The sequence below is a fragment of the Spea bombifrons genome, chromosome 7 (genome assembly GCF_027358695.1).
Source record: "Spea bombifrons isolate aSpeBom1 chromosome 7, aSpeBom1.2.pri, whole genome shotgun sequence".
Taxonomy (NCBI): Eukaryota; Metazoa; Chordata; class Amphibia; order Anura; family Pelobatidae; genus Spea; species Spea bombifrons.
In genome coordinates this window covers 15,334,140-15,351,920 of record NC_071093.1, presented here as the reverse complement: position 1 = coordinate 15,351,920, position 17,781 = coordinate 15,334,140, and the positions used below count along the sequence as shown (strand labels likewise).

Genomic DNA, 17,781 nt, shown 5'->3' with positions numbered 1-17,781 from the left:
CAAAAAATGTGTTCCTTCACGAGGCAGGAAAAGCAAGCAGGAGGCGCTGGGTACTTTTTTTTTTATACATAGGAGTACACTTAACGGTTTGGTCAGACTAGGACAACATTTTTATTCTGACTATTGCTTCTGAGCAAAAAAAATGCATACTAAAGTACTTTGTAAATACTTTGTACAATAAATGTACATTTATTAAACCTGCCAAGACAAATGAATAATTTACCTTTAGGAGAAGCTACAGCTCCTGAACTGCATTCGTGTGGTAGCAGCCAGTCAGCGCTTGGAAAGCATTCCCATCGAAATCAATGGAAGTGCTTTCTGAGCATGTGCACAAGGAGTGGAGTGTCCCATTGAATGTACAAAACAAGCAAACAAATATGTAGCCCTATATGAAAAATGAAGCTAGGTTTATTATTTTAAACAAGTTAAGTACCGCAGCACTGAGAAGTGTGCAGCAAAACAAAACTTCTGGGTATTTTGAGTGTCTAATAATTTAGATGAATTTCCTTTTCCTGTCTCTGTCAAGGCTTTTGCCAATTGAAAGGCTAAGGATACACAGGCTCAATGCAAAGTTTATTTAATATATTTATTTAACCCAAAGTTTGAATCTTTCTGCTGTCCCCTTTTTGGATTGAGTGGCTCCACTATTTTTTTTCACCCATAGGATCTATCCTTGGTCATTTTATTGTGTTTTGAAGTTGTTGACTCAAATTGCCCGTGACACAGATTCAAAACTCCCTTGGCACTTTCTTTGTATGGCAGTACTTTGTATAATACTTGCCTCATACTTAGTAATTATTTTTCTTTCTGCCAAACAGCATTCCGAAAATTGCAACTCAGACAAAAGTAGCCCTCAGTCCGTTTAGCCTGCCAATCATAACCACACTGGTTCTTTTGTGTCCTGTGAAACATTCCTTAGGAAGCTCGGTGTAAGAGTCATAGACACATTCTGCAAATCAAAATATTGTCTCTATAGCAAATGTTCCGACTATGTAGTCAGTTCGTAAATATTGCTACTAATATTTAGCATGGATTTGCTGCTGTTATGTTGTTGCCTATAGCTTTGTTTCATATTCTATATGTCTTGTAAACATTGTAGAGCTTTCCTATTGGTCAGTCCATCGGTATACAATAACTAACACAAGCACATCCATGTCTATGACCCTGGTCCTTTTGTTCACAAATGGGACAGTTCTTCCAGACTATGCGGTACCCTTTATACCACTGCTGTCCCCCTGTCAGAAAGTAACTAATTCTTCAGTGAATGGTAGTGGGTAGGTAAAAGAGCCAGCAGCATTGTCAGAAGGTGAGGCTATTGAAGCATGAATGTGAAGACAACAACTACAGTGAACATAAGTCAGAGACAGTAACCAAATGAGGTTTGCGCTAACAAAAGGTAGACAATATGGGCAAACTGGTTAAAATGGCTCTTATTTGGCCCTAAGTTCTATGATTCTATATAAGAAGGGCTGAGTCAACCCGACATAAAACAGAATCAATCAAAGAGCCCACATCCAGCTACATGCTAAGTTGGAAGAAAAACAGAGAGATACACAACCCTTGAGTCTTGGATTGGTCATAGACTACTCACATTCTAATAAAGGCCCTTCATTTCCTGTATGTTGATTTCCATGACAGATATATTATCATAAATATAATCAGCATATCATTTTTGATACATTATCTAGTATAAAGTTTTCAGCATCACTCATGTCCCAAACTGTGTATAATTTTTGAATCTCGTAATGATTACAGGATGATCTGTGTTGCAATCGACTCACCTGTTGTACATATACTTCCAGCCACTGTTAAATAATCACATGATAAAGACATTCCTTCTAAGTTTGTCTTTAAACTTCAAAAATTCTATCCAGCCTTCTTTGACTGTTGCGTTCTTGAAGACACTTTCCATAGCAGATCCCAATATCTGTGGCCTCACTAATGTAGTATGAAGTGGTACCAGTGTTCCTCACCCTCTGCTGCGTATAAAAATAATAATAATATTTTGGGTTGATTTGAGGTTTTCTAGCATGATTACAAAATGGAGTAAACCATTCTCACTATAATTCTATTACGATAATACCACAGCAGGTTGGCCTTTTATAAAAAGGTTTGTGTCGCATGAAAATAATCACCATAAGTGACATCTAAACCACCTGTTCTTGGAGACCATGCCATTGGAGTCTGACATGTCTAGACATTTGTTTTCTTATTGAAGGGCAAGAGCTATAAAGAGTGGTGCCTGGTGTACTGACATCATACATTGTACAAGTCACAACCTATTAAATCACAAGTAGTCTCTGCTGTCTTTTCTTTATATTTTGCAACATAATATGACAAAAAGACAACCAGTGATTGATTTATACATCCCTTATAATCGGTAAATTAATATATAAAAAAGAAAAGTTCAATTTAAAACACTAACTGAATCTAACTTTAAAATCTAGAAGAAATTAACATTTCAGTGCAGAGTATTTTCTGAACGGGCTATGTAGTGCATTTTCCCTGTTCAAGTATCAGGTTTTTGTTTGCTTAAGCAAGATGAATATCCTCCCTCATCTGTGTTTGACGCACATTTTCATATTCTCCTTGCACACATAAAATAAGTTAAATGGTATGGGGAAAACAAGATATTTAGAGCTAATTGGTGAGAAACCGTGCGTAAAAAAAATAAATGAAGACACAAAAAAACTAACCCTGGCTTTGTGGCTTAAGTATTCTGTAGTCCACAGAAGAAGTAATTGGTGGCCATCTAAATTTCAGTTGATTTTTCCAGTGTACTATTTGCTCATAGGGGGTCTCTATTACCCCCCCAACCTGGGAAGTGGGTGGTTGTTAGAGATAATTGTTTTCTGATTTTTTTGTATATGTATATTTAAATATTTTAGGAAAAGCTAACAATGTGGGTTTTTTTTTGTAGTTTTACTGAAAGCAACAACCCAAAGGTAATATTACTCAGTTCAGGGTAATTACTTGTAAATTTCATCACATTCCTTCACTCAAGATTCTGGAGTACACGAAATATTTATATAAAGGTGTTACTTTATGACCGTTTTTAATTGATTTTCAACTTCTTCATTTTTAATTTAAATATCCCCTTTTTTCAAGAAACTTGTAGAAATAATGTCAGGAAATACAACTGCTTATGCTGAAAGTGTTGCTATTTATTAGCCATCTTCTTACCATACCATATCTCCTTTTCACGTTTGATTTTGATTTACCACTTGGAACTCCTTTTAATATATATTGACTGTCTGCTGAGACTGCTGACTTGGCTCTCTTAAAATGATCCAGCGCCCAAGAAAAGCTGACTAGTTTCTTCTTTATGAGCTCAGACAAATTCATTAGCAAAATGGTGTTAACTTTTTTTTTCCTCCTTTAATTTCCCCCAAATACCTGTCCAGAGAGAATTAGAATGCCAAACTCACTTGCATCGATGAAACTAGGCAGGATCCAGCCAGAGGACATGACCTTTCTATCATATCAGATCATCCAAGAATTTATTTCATGGATAGATGATCCCAGCATGTTCCGAAAGTGTGATACTGAAATCACAGTGCATTGCTAGTGCGTTCTACTTCAAATTTCCATTTCCTGCGAAAAATAAATAAATACTGAATCGTTCCCCCCAAAAAACAAAAATACACAGCTAGAAATCCATATTTTAATATTCCTAACCATTTAATCAAATATGAAGGTGGTGGTTGGGAACATGCAATCCTGTGAACTACATCTGACCCCTTGTTAATGTGCCGAAGTTATAATTTTATTGAACACCCTCTGAAAGTTCTCGTTTTAATACTGTATATTCCATTGATGTCACTGATGGTAATCTATCATATGCTGTTAAATACTATATTAATTTGCAGTTATAAAAGGCTCTCTCCAAAGAGGGAAAGAATACAGACCGGTAAAATATGCTTAGCCCTTCCATCTAGCTTCTACCCTTTGTCCCTCACTGGATTTAATGCTTCTTGGATGGCCCAACATGCTTTCATTTAATTTAGTAGGCACTGCATTTAACTTGGCAACACCACAGTTGAATATGTCCATCTCTCCAGATTCGCAAAGGCTGTAAGATTTCTTGATTTTATTTCCTTTTATAAGTTATAAGTTATTGAAATTGTTGGCACAAAGAGTCTCTGCATTTGATTGTAGCTGTTAACCCTATAATTTTACTTTCTGGGTGAAATATAGTCAACTTTTTCCTATGTGTTTTTTGCAATGCATATAATAAAAGCTCGGTAAAAAGAACAGAGACATATCCTGTGACTGTAAAATGATGCATAAGTTCAATGTCTCGCTATTTAGGAGAGGCAACCCCTCATTGGAATCTAAATCAACCTATTCCCCTGTCTTTTTTTCTTGGACCCTGCCCTAAGTGTTGCAATAGTGTGACATTAGCAATGTTTGTAAAACTTTAATTTTTTAAGAAGCTTTACTCAAGGACATAATAGTTCTGACGAAGTGGAAAGTCACCAAAAGATTATCTGTAAAAACCAATGCTAAGCTGCACCTCTAGCCATGTCCCGTAAAAACCTTGTGCTTTCACAAAACCCACTTACAGAAAGATAATGTATAGAATACTCATAAAAGGTGCAAGAAAAGGCTTCAGTCATCATGGAAAATACATGTCCCTTTCCTCTAGACATTATGGAGACTGTATGTAAAATAGCGCTTGGGAAAGCTTCAGGTGCTGGTTCCAAATCTATAAATCAGGTCAGCCCAGGGAAATATTACTGTGCACCCTGTTCACAAGTTCACTCAGCCTATACCCGACTCCATGTTTAGGTGGTTACTTGTAGCTGCGGGATGTGTCTGCCACATATATTACAAAATTCTGTGGTTTCCTCAAATGTGATACTTCTTTTTGTGCTTTTCTAGTTTGTGCTTTGTCTAGCTGTCCTTTCTTGAACACCGGTGACATATTGAAGGACCATTTAAGCTTTTTCATAAGAATTTGCGATGGACCTTAAGTCTACGTTTTTTCCCCCCGTAGATTTTCCAAAATAGGCTAAACGATTAATGCTTGTCAGTTCTTAGGTCAGCTGAGTTTGCGAGTTACCGAGTCTGGCTTTAGTAGTGATTAAGAGGTCTGCAGTATAAGCATGTAGCAGTTATAGCACAATGGAATGAGAAGACCACCTTTCAGGAAGAAGAACAGAAAAGTTTAGCTTTAGGGATTGTGATACACTGAGAAAACACTAATTACGCTGTCATCAAGATATGATATCCTACAAAAAACGCAGATAACTATTGTTATCTGTTCCTTTGCAATTTGAAAGACATTCCTTTCATTTCCTTAATCCACTCTTTTCATTTCATTTGCAAAATGTTGAAAGAATTAAAATTGCTCATTAGACTTATATTCATAGTGCATATATTTTTGCTACTGCTCCAATTACGCAAGGATTGTCCTACCTCAGTCTGTAAGTTTAACAAATTCACAACGCCTCCCTGATGGTCGTTGACGATAAGTTTCACAAGTCATGGAAATCCTCCTCCTGCTAAGAGCAGTATATAATGCGCTGAATGTATTTATTATGTAGTGCCAGACACATTTGTAACCAACCTCATCTGAGCGATTGCTTGTTTAATATTTCCCTTTTTCTTTCTCTTGAACAGGAATTTATTTAATTTTAGACGTTTAATCAATCTCAAGTAAGCAGCCGCTATAGATTTTTTTTTTTCCAGAAGTTCCTTTTTAGCATTAATTGTGCACGGAAATGAGCGAACCTGATCTGTGTCTTGTCTCGTAATTTCAGCGTGTTCCAGAGGCCTGCAGTTTCTCATCACATACATGAAAACCGTTTCCTCCCATCCGCAGCCAATAACATTCCTTGTAAAATACATTCTTAAATATCTTCCTGTAATTCGTAGAAGCTAGTGTTTGAAAAGTAAAATTCAACGAGGAAAAAAATCTGTAGCGTATATTTAAATACTGTCTTTCCACTGTGAGAACAAATAATGGACACTATTTTAATGAAAGATTTCAGCTTAAGCGCCACAAAACATATATGACGGATCTAACCAACTATCATCCTCCGATTTTTGTATTAATTTCAAAATAACTTAGAAGTAATGAAACAATTCACAGTATATAATACAAGTAATACAACCTCCACTAACAGGTTGCTCAACAGTGCGATCAGAGTTACGCAGTGCTGGAGAACATATACACTTCCAGTACTTATGGACCCGTAGCTTGATAAACAGGTGGTCCTCCAAAACATATGCTGCTGTACATGACTTAACTGCAACTTCTACATATACATCAACATAGTACAGCATTTGTAACAAAATTAGACAGTTACCCGTTTGCTGTGACCATAAACAGCAGATTGGTTTCCTCGCAAATACCTGGGACGTGACGTCCTCACTTCTTCCGTTCACGCTTTTGAGTTGGTGATGGACATTAAAAGCCTTCAAATCCATGCCCGTATGTGGATTCTGTAATCTTTGCTTATGATAACCTGTTTTTCAGTCAATTATCAATTTCAAGCTGCAAAGAATTCAACCATTCTCTCCCATCATGTCCAAGCTTAAGTACTTAAAATTTTGTTCACTCTGTCAAGTCTAAAAGGTCTCTGTCTTTCCAGTTATTGGAATTCAATTTACCATAACGCCTAGCTTTTGAAAATATAGCTTTTTGTCCGTGCCTCCCAAAGACAAGAAATTGATGAGTTAATACCATGCTTTCACTTGGGGTATAGATGAATTGAGTTAATTTCCTACTAGGAAATGTCAAAAATGTTACTGATGGTTGGTGAAATACATTTTTATCTCTAAATATAAGAGTTCTCTGAGATTTGAGAATTACGGTTGATGTGTATAATTACATAGTATACCCTCCTTGAACAGGTCACCTCCCTGCACTACGTTGGCGTATCAGATATCTGCTATACTGTCGCTTACAATCCAATCAACTGCCCCCAGCCCCAAAAAAGATTAGAATTTACACAAAGCATACCAACTAGAGTTACAGGTTCTCACCTCTGTGCACACAAAAGGTCATTGTCTAACACATATTCCACACATGTAGATTCAACTGAATGTTACTCCTTGATATACATTTACCTATGTCCTACATTTTTGATGGGTGTATTTGCACATGCCTGGCAATCAAACACAGTAGCCCATCTGTCCAGTGGAGTTAATGCAAACAGAACAAAAAAAAATGTATGGCTTTGCAAAAAAAATAAAAAATATATATTTTTTTATATATATATATATATATTCACACACACACAACAGGCTTTTTTGTGTATGTATATATATATATATATATATATATATATATATATATATAATGGAATAGATGGATATTATGTTCAAAGCAAATTCCCCTTTAAATCCTGTTTATATACCTAGTGGAAAAAAGTCACTCATTGGGTCTTAATCTCAGGGACTTGTGAAAGAATTCCAAAGTATTTGATTACACTAGGGGAGCTTGGTTAAAAGATTAAAACATATATAAAAATGCTTATCTTCACTCGATTTGAAAATGTCAGTCGTCTACTCTTAATCCCTGGTGATGCCGTTTTATGTAAGGGGATTTCTCAAGTCAGTAACGAAACTGAATTCCATCTGGCTTTGGTCATCTACCTGCTTTTGATCACCTTAATAAGAGATGTGTATAATGAGATCTCCATGGGGTGATAGGAAAATAGTTCTGTGTAATTACAATGCAGGCTGACCAATTTCATGGTGTTAATCTCCCTAAAGAGATATGATATCTTCTATGTACAACATATCAATGAGTATAGATCACAGAATAAAGGAACAGAGGCTTAGTCTGAACAGCAAGTACTCCAGCAGTTCACTGACGACCAGATAACATTTGTTCAAGAATAATCAATCATATAGTACCTGATAATATTATTTAACATTAGATATACTCACTAACGATAATGGTCTGGACCTAGATTCAGGGTTAGTTGAAAAACATTTCTAGTATTTTCTGCTATTTTATATATATATATTCTTTTTTTTCTGCCTGTTGTACAAACACATTTTTTAGCAGATTGGGACAATCTGACTCTCATTTCTAAAAATATTGTACGCAGACAAGAAAAGGCTGTATATTCTTATGCGGTTCATATTAAAGCTTTTGCACCAAATTTGGCTAACACTGGCTTGGCAGCTTTCAGATCCTCAAAAAGCCTGCTGTTTAAGGTGTATTTAGTAAATCTTAAGTGCTTTTTTGTAATCATAAAATCCATTTTGGAAATTTAAATTATGACGTATTTAAAATGCCATATTCCTTAAATGGCTTGTTTTATAATTCCGTACCCTTTTCACATTGTTTAGGCAGCTGAGGGCTTGACAATCCATTCCGATTCAATAATGCAATAGCATTAGCTAAGAACATTAGTCAAATATAGGGGCCCAGGTGAAGGAATAGTAAGTAAATGGAGGTCTGTAATTATAAGCTGCAGAACTTTTCCCAGAGAGTACACGGCCTGTATCTAAAATGTCATTTGCAGTTCTCCTGACCAGTAGAAAATGATGGTCCTGTTTTTATTTTCTTTTTAGTTAAAAACTTTTTTCCCCCCTAAATGAAACAAAATTATACAATAAACAGTTGTACTTGAAGACCAACTTAAAGAGCATAGCATTGGGTTTAGATTGTAAACTCGCGAACAGGCCCTCTTTTCCTCTTTGTGTTAGTATACGCCGTTAATTCTAGTTTTGTCATACTCTTTGAATGTATGTATGTTAAGTAGCTTTGACTAAATAAAAGAATAATAATAATAAACCTCACCATACCTCAGAGAAAAAAAAAAGGCAGTAACGTTGAGATTGGAAATTAAAGATTGGGTAGAAGGAAGAAATGAAACCAGGGTTCAGGAGAAGGGTCCCTACAAGAGTCATAAAGAATATGGCAATACGGTAATCAGGTGTCTACTTCGGAGATCTTGGGAAAAACAAGTTGTGTTTCACCGACAAGGCTGTGGGAAACTTGTTAATTCTATTATCTTGAAAAACAGAGATGTACAAATGCCCTTAACTCCCCGATATTAGCTTACATTACTAGCCATTAGACTTAAAAAGTTGAATGCCAAACCATCGCTGGAATAATTATCACAATTACCCACATGTTGTGAAAACATCAAAAGGAAGCAAACCTTTTTGATGCTGAGCGGCAAAAGCCAAATGCTTGGTGATAGGAGATTGTTGCTGGTGGTGTGATGATTACAGTTCTTCAGCGAAAGGAAATTGGGATTTTTCAGATGAAATGTTATAGCTCTGAGAGAAGGTTTGAGGTCAATTACCGTGAGACAACCTGACAGCAACAGCTGAGTGGGAATGTGTTGAAATGAGAGGACACATTTAGAGACCGTTGAGAGATGTACATCACGGAGAAGTGGGAAAAGGCTTGAGAAGTGACAGAGCCTGCAAGACTTCTTCTGCTTGTTTAATAGAATCTCAGGCGAAATCAAGGACACCTTAATGTGAGGGACTTTGTAAAACATTTAACACCAGGGTGTAGAACATCACAGTCTCCAGGGTCAAAAATAAACATGTTCATCAGGGAAGCACATATAACATCAGGAAGACCATAGTAAATCAAATGCAATGGCTTGCCTGAAATGGCATTGCAAGAACACGCTATTTTTAAATCCAAGAGTAAATAATCTGAAATACTCAACAGTACGGCATCTGTTGGTAAAGAGCAAATCCCATGAGTCTCAGTCAATGTATTGAGTGTATGGGTTGTCCACCACAATATGTTTGTATGTGAAGTACAGCCAAGTCTTGCTTTATTGCTAAAAGCTCATAAATATGGTATTGTTTCTAAATTCAATATCTGAGGACAAAATTTGCTTATGTTCAAGAGCCTTTGTAATCAAGAATTCTAAGGGCTTTCTTTTTTCCGTTTCAAGTGTTTACGACGTTTGTACCATGCTGCACATCTACAAGTGGTTCCCTGATAAGGTTAAAGCTTACATAATTATTCGGGGACTTGACATCCTTGTTAATTGGCTCCTGGTCAACAAGTTTTTTCTTCTTCATGCTTCTTATGTTGGATTCTTGGGTTCAGCCTTTTGTGAGTTATTGACTGCACTGGGGCTAACAAAGCAAACATGGGATTTTATGCTTGCTTAATTCAGGGACAAGTGGATTTAGATGAAGTGTTTATTCAGTTTTCTGGCTGCTGAAGATTGCTGTGCCTTATTGATTTCTTTTATTACTTGCAACCGTTTAACCTGACCTCCTCCAGACACAGTATTTTAAAGGCTATAAATTTTAACCTTGCTTATGAGCACAGCCTGGAATTTTGTGAGCGTTTTAGTTATTAGAAGAACCCTGTCCACATTCCACCACTGGTCCCTTCTAAATTGGATTGACTGTCAGGCGCAGTGAAATAGAGGCAGGCGAACAAAGCCCAGTAGGTTCGGAGACTGTTAGAATCTGTGATTTGGAGAGACCAAACTAAGCGAGATGAGATGGATTCCTTCCTTTTCTGTCTCGTGGGATTCCGAGATTGAGTTTTCTGATTGTATGTTAATTTGTGAAGGGGGCAAAGAGATTTCTCAAAGTAGCAAAGGTACAAGTGTATTTAAAGAAAAAATAGCCAGAGGCTAAATCTCTGGAAGTGAGATATATCTTTCTACTTCCTTGACCCTGTCGTTGAGATTTTCATTTCACGCTCAAGTTATTCTGTAAAGTGGTTCCCAAGTCTTTGGTTCGAAGATATAGAAAACTCTAGGTTAGAAATGGGTGCTAAAGATTTTTTTTCCATCCGCAGTTTCCCAACCTTCATGAGCGTAAGGTTGTTTAGGGGCTCGTTGGATAAGTAATTAATGGTGATTAATAAAAGGTGTTTCTTTTGTTATGGATCAGAAATCAAAGGTCATCGGTTTTTCTGCAGGCAGTGTTACTGTGCTTTCACATGAAACCATAAAATTCTGTCAGAAAGAATAGGGGCCTCAGCTATTGATACTTGATTAAGGTGACATTTTAATTGCGTAATTTTCATTTTAGGTCGCTGAATAGTTGTAACCTTTAAAGTCTGATGAAGAGGTTTTGTGATCAGCATGAACCACTAGTACCATACCTGAGAACTTTTCAAACCTTAACCCTTTAATAGTCCATTTCAATGGTTTGAGTATTTGACTCACTAGTGGTGGTGACCACATAGTCCTAATAATAGTCCTTACGATAAACATTACATTCAGGTGGTTTCCAAGCAGGGATTTTAACTGTGATATATCGGTCAGAAAAGCTTTTGGGATGTTCAGATATCATTGAAATCACAGTAGAATATGAATGTGTTGGCTTCAGTACGTGACTTTAACAACTGGCCCATTTGCCCGTGTCCACGAGATTGTTGTAAAAGCATTGACATTCTGAGCTTCCAGAAATGGATATAATTTGTCAGTTTTCAGGGTGTTATATATTACAATAAGCAATATACTGTATACTTATTTAAAACAAAGGTATGTGTATTAGACTTGTGCATGTGGATTCGTGGGAATTTCAAATTTACCGGATTCCCAAAAAAAGATGCCAGACCCCCCAGGGATCACACAAAAACGGAGCAAAACGAAGCCTCAGAATTTTCATGCGAAATTCGTGGGCCCACATTCACACTCGCTCTCTTCTCATTTAATCACGCTCTCTCACCTAGAGCGTCGTCATTTTGCCCTCACTTGGTATATAAATTATTACAACATGGTATATAAATTAAAATAACAAGTGTTTGGAAATGTTTAAAACAAATATACAGCATTGATGACCATCTATTTTTTTTGGTGTGATTGATCACTAATTAAGTAGTGATTACAGTAATCTGACTCATAGGAGATTAAATAGCTCTTAATCCAATAACAATTGTTGGTGCTTTAAGTGTTGAATAGTAGTTCGCTATGGATATCGGTAACATTTAGAGGAACACCATGCCTATAGCACCCCTTAGGTTTCCTGTGATTGATTTGATTTACAAAAGTCAGTTTTAAACTCTTAATAATCCTCCCCATGTTGTTTTTTTTACCGTTTCCACCAGTTATAGTCTCAAGCTCTACTTAGTGTATCTATAATTGTCTTATTAATACTCGGATACCATTGACAACATTTATGGGGATTTCTTCTATAGAGGTTGTGTCTCTGAAGGAGAAGGAACCGGAATCTATTATGGCCCATGATATTCATTCCACTGATATCTGTGTCCGTAGTACATCGAAATTGTTAATCATTTTGTTTACCCCTTAAGAATGTCAGACCTCTTGCACATGTTGGGGTTATTAGAAGAAGATATATCTGATTCTAAGTAACATGTTATGCCACTAATGAAGATGTTAAACATAATGGGCCAAAAATGTATTTGGATGCTGTTTAAATGATTTGTTTTGCGCACCGGTTTCTAAAAGGCTTTGCAGCATGGATCTCGTAGAGAAAGAATAACTGTCTTGAGGTCAGTGTTATTGTTTTCCGAGTTGGCGCATTTATACACAGAAGCACTCCTCCCAGGCATAATGAGTGATGAGTTCACATTTATAATAATTACATAGAATAACACTCGCTTGGCCTTTGGCATGTCACCTCTCGTATGAGCAGCATATTGGTTAATACATACCACGGTATTTATTTAACAGGGCTCCGGAAACCAGAGACCAATTTATATCCCTTATCTCTCACAGTATCCCATTTCCATATCTAATTAAGCAAACAAAATCTATAGAGGATCTTAGCGGAGAGAGGAAAAAATCAGACAAAAGTAATCACCCGTTAGCGGAATGTTTACTGCTCATCCGTTTGAGACTGTTCAATTAGAAAACTGGCAGAACTCTCGCGGGAGACATATTTTCTTAATCTGTTCTTCACCAATACATCTCTTCAAGTGAGCAGTAGAGCACAACACTCTACATTGTGTTTAACACTCAGAATAAAGAAACAATTAAGTGGGGTAACTGGCATGCTCAGACGGGTTTCCATCATGAATTATGTCTTGAATGTTTCCTAGGTAAAAGAAAAAAACCACAAACGTTACAGTAAATAAAGTGTTTTAGCTGCAGCTGAGGGTAATGATATACAAACAAAGGCTTATGCTTTTATCAAAGGGAAATAAAACTAATTACGGCCTACCATTTCAACCTCTGTTTATTGGGGCGTATTCGCTACAGGGGGAGTTTGAGTCATTTTACTTTATGATATCATATTATGGAGGGCAAACTCTAATGAATACAACCCAATCATCCATACTAATCCTTCTGAGATGGCAAAAACATGTCTTTCTCTTATTTAATTGTTCATCATACAAGTACTCTTATTTGAGTTCATCTACATTGTTGGCCCTGATTGGTTTACAGTTACTGATTGATGTGCAGGTTCATTGTGCTTGCGCAGGCGCTTAAGGAAAAGGCATTGTGGGATAGGAACGATGCCTTTGACAGCGCTAATTGCTTAACTGTGCTATTAGACAAGACAGGGGATCTTGCATTTTCTTTGTACAGACTAACTCCGCCAACACAAACATACGTTCGAATATTTAAATTGAATAAAGGTTACGGCATTGTTGTAGTGATACTTGGCTGAAGTATCCACAGGGTTACATTATCATACATTTACAACTGTGGGTGCTGCAGGGGTGGCTTTTAAGATGTAATTTGGCTCTATGTGCAATTTATTAACTAGCCGAATTACATCAATGAATGTCTGCCATGTGGCTTGTCCAAGTTACAGCTGTTTCTACCTTTATGGCCATTGTGGCATTTAAGGCAATTCAGGGCAGCCATCCTGCTCATACCGTATCACCACCTACCCCGTGAACCTACTGTCATGCAGAACACCTTCGGTGAAAACCCTTACACCTTCCGCTATTTGTTCTACCTTCTTTGTTAAATGTAAAATGTTTATAATTAAATGTGGCATTACAAACATTTCTGGTACTGGTTGAATGCTTAATGCTTTCAATGAAATTATTATTTTATCATGTAAAATGTTCTCTCATTCTTATCTTTTCCCAAGAATGCTTATCATGTGACGCAAAGCAGACGTGCATAGGTTGTTGCCATCAAAACTGGAGAAAAGGCTTTTTTTGCAGTTTTTAAATGAATACACTTTTGGAATAATACGACATATAACATGTTAGATGTTCACTCTACGTAGAACAATACTTTTAAGGGTATGGCAGAATGAGTATGATGTACAAGGCACATATAGCACAGACATTACATATTAACATACTAAGCAAGGTTGAAAAACGCACACATACATTGAGTTCAGCCTATTCATCAAACATTGGCCCAGAAAGGGGTAAAAGAACCAACTTCATGAGCGGTAAAGTTAGTGGAGTATGTATTTATTGCAATCCAGACGCAGTGTGACTTATAGACATATAATGAAGCCTGCATTTACGGGACACAATCAAGTCTCATCCTACTAGCCTCTGTAGCTGGATTAGTGAAAATGACTACCTATTGGTTATTTAATTAAAAGGAAGATAACAGATTCTTACAAATGGCCTTTTGTCTTAGGCAAATGCAATTATCCCCTTACGACTTCTGCAATAATATGTCTCGGATAGAGTGACCATTACGTCTAAACCCTGTGAATGCCAGTGCTGAGAATTGCTTGCCACAATAAATGTATAAAGAAGGAAAATATATACTGCTTACTGCAATATATTGTGTAAATATATTATATAATATATCGTGTGTGTGTGCACGCGTGTCTGTTTATATGTACATATATATATAAATAAGATAATACCATATTTTCAATTAATTAATCATTGTAAACTGCAAAAAATATAAAGAATGTCCTACTGGTAGGCTAAGAATATTCTTTATTTTCTATCATACTCCAGAAAGTTACTGTATGAGTGCATGCTCATTAGCATCCTTTTTATATCCCAGGTGCACCTGTGTTTCATAAATGCCCCCATGCTTGTTAGCAGTCTATTTGCAGGCGTAATGAACTCTCGGGAAGGAAGCCTTGTGCCCATTAGTTGTTTGCAGGGAGCTTTGTCTAGTGCACTGATGGAAACAACCACTTTCTCTGTCTAATGGCTAATGTTTAATGGCGAAGGGGTGCTAGAAATGCAGAATGCTATGTATTATCTTCACAGAGCTTCCTTAACCAGTGGAGGGGGTAACATTGTGTTGGGGTCATGGCAGTTCATCCAAGTTGCTCAGTAATAAAGCAGCCCAAAGCATATTTGGTTGATGCTCTGTGTGCCTTATCTAGTCTCATCCAACACACATTTACCAAATAGAAAAATGAAGCACAGAAAGGATCCATTAAATAAGGGGAGTGACTACAAGGAATTAGAATTAGTTGTAAAAACATAAAAAGTGAAAAGCCAAGGAGACAACTCTCCTCCACCCTACCAGTACCAACTATACTGTGCCCAAAATAATGCCAGGAAAACTCCTGGGACTCTGTGGGGAATCGCGTTTTACATTATTCTACAAAATATGTAACATTAGCTCAAGTCTGGCATGGAGAGGTGATTCAGACCATGCCTTTCTAATCCCTTGCTGGAGATTTATGTATAGTTGGTTTTTTGAAAGGTCATGTATTTGAGAAATACAGTAATTGTTTTACACATTTTGGGCTCTGGATGATTTCTAAATGGTGGGATTATCAAGTTGTAAAAAGATTTAATGTAAAATGAGCGTCAGAAATGTCTTATTAACACTGTTGTAAATAAGAGGTGCATACAACCTGTAACCATACATCGGAAGCAAATAGGATGGTGGGGCCAAGTATTTTCTCCTGACTATAGCTGGTCCCAAAATCCTTAAAACATCCTTGCTTTCAAACATCATACATTTTTCCAATTAATCAGAAACTCATCAGTACAGATAAGGAGAAATGGAAAAACACTAGCCAAACCTCCGTTTACAAATCTTTCAGACATCTATACAGGGATTAGTGCTTTGACGGCAGCCATGTGCTATCTCCGGTCTGCTGAGGTTCCCAATGTACTTGTTATTTTAAGAAGAGGCTGGTTAAGAAAAGCCTTCCCCGGCTGCACAAATCATGTCTCTAAATCCACTGCAGCGCTGGCTAATTTGAGAATAATAGTAGGCCTTGCTATAGCAATTAGCGAACAAAAGAAAAGCACATTGGGTGACCTAGCAACAAAATCTCCAGGCCCCCCTCCATTCCCTCTAACACTCTCTATAGCTCTCTTTTCTGGTTTAGATGTTTTTGGGTAACGCTAACTTTAAGCTTGTGTAATTGCTTTATTTTGGCGTTCTGTAAGTAATTGGTATGTGCCCTTCACAAAACAACGTCTAAGAGCCGAAGCGTGTCATGATTATTCATGTCTGTTAACTAATTAAAGATCAGAATACGGCACTGGTAGAGAAAAAAAAAACTACATTAATGAATACAAATGAATGATATTGATCAAACACTTGAACATTAAACTTTGTTTCCACTGATATCAACATGCAGAATGATAATGTTTGATTCCCACTAATGAGAACATTCTTAATTTGACCTAAGAAAAGAGAAGGATCCCCCCTTAGTCTCCCACGGATAATTTATTTATTCTAGTTCTCTTGCTGAATTCACAGCGGTCTAATTTTTAGATGGCACTCTTTGTACTCAAATATAATTACATATTTTTATAACTGCTAGAATTGTTTTTTCTTTTCTTTTTTTTTCTAGAGCAAGTAGGCTTGTTGTTTATGTTTCTGCTACCTAATACCCTTTAATCAAAAATGTTTTGATCAGTTTGTTCAGGTTCGAACCGAGTCCTAAAAACCATTTGATTTGCTCTGGCAGTTCCTTTTATCTGATGTCACTGTATGTTAAACAAGAGTTCCCAGGGAAATCTTCTTCTCCCCCTATCCTTGTATGTTTATTGACTCCGACAAGCTCAGAGTATAGAAAGCTTTAATAAAACCAGCCACTAGTGTGTGGGTGGTCATGTCCCTCATTCTCCCAAGTCTAGTGTTTCATATGGCATAGTCCCTAATGGAAGCTCCGGTGGCACAACATTCTCGAACTGTAGAATTCTACACTCTCTGACAAAGATACGTTTGAAAAAATATTGTATTCTTAGTATGCGATAAAAGTAGACAAAATTTAAAGAAAGAAATCCAATACATAAAAAAACATTGAAATAAGTAAAATAATAATAATAATAATAAATATATATATATATATATATATATATATATATATATATATATATAAAATTTTCAAAAATGTTTAATCTGCCAGTTATAGCTTGCAAATAGCTCTAGATGTTGAAAATAGCTCTAGGAGTTGTTGAACTCCTGCAGGTTGTAGGACCACTGCAAATGCTACCTGTTAATCTAGATACTATGGGTTCTAGGATTGAATTTGGACCTTCCTCCACTGTAAGTGATAATATACAAGAGTAATGCGATTTTAGCTTGTGTCTGATGTCCTGTACTGTCTACAGCTAGATTGATCTTAGAATATATGAAAATGTTGGAGAGTATTTTTGTGTAATGAAATCTAATGCAAACAATTTTCTTGTTATTCCAGTGTCTCCAGGAAAAGACTTAGGTCCACGTCTAGGACTCAAAAAGTCCAGTTCGTTAGAGTCTCTGCAGACTGCCGTGGCAGAAATAAAAAAGAACGATCTTCCTTTCTATAGACCCAGACCACATATGGTCCGCGGTAGGGGCTGCAATGAGAGCTTCCGCGCTGCCATTGATAAGTCTTATGATGGGCCGGAGGAAGAAGAAGGTATGTGATACATAATATTCCCAGTATGTGACACCATATAGCCATTTTTTTTTCTTATCGGTAGATACATGAAGATTTGGCTTTTGTCTCCCTATTAATACT

The 17,781-nt window shown here is 36.7% G+C and overlaps 1 protein-coding gene across 3 annotated transcripts in view; it reads left to right on the top strand.

Moving 5' to 3' along the window:
• The window catches only part of PARD3B (par-3 family cell polarity regulator beta), a 504,041-nt gene that overhangs the window by 238,159 nt on the left and 248,101 nt on the right, over positions 1-17,781 (top strand). For all 3 annotated transcript variants that reach the window (XM_053471715.1, XM_053471717.1, XM_053471716.1), the window contains exon 17: positions 17,476-17,679. In XM_053471715.1, coding sequence (XP_053327690.1) covers positions 17,476-17,679 — 204 coding nt within the window. The remainder of the gene's footprint in view (positions 1-17,475; positions 17,680-17,781) is intronic.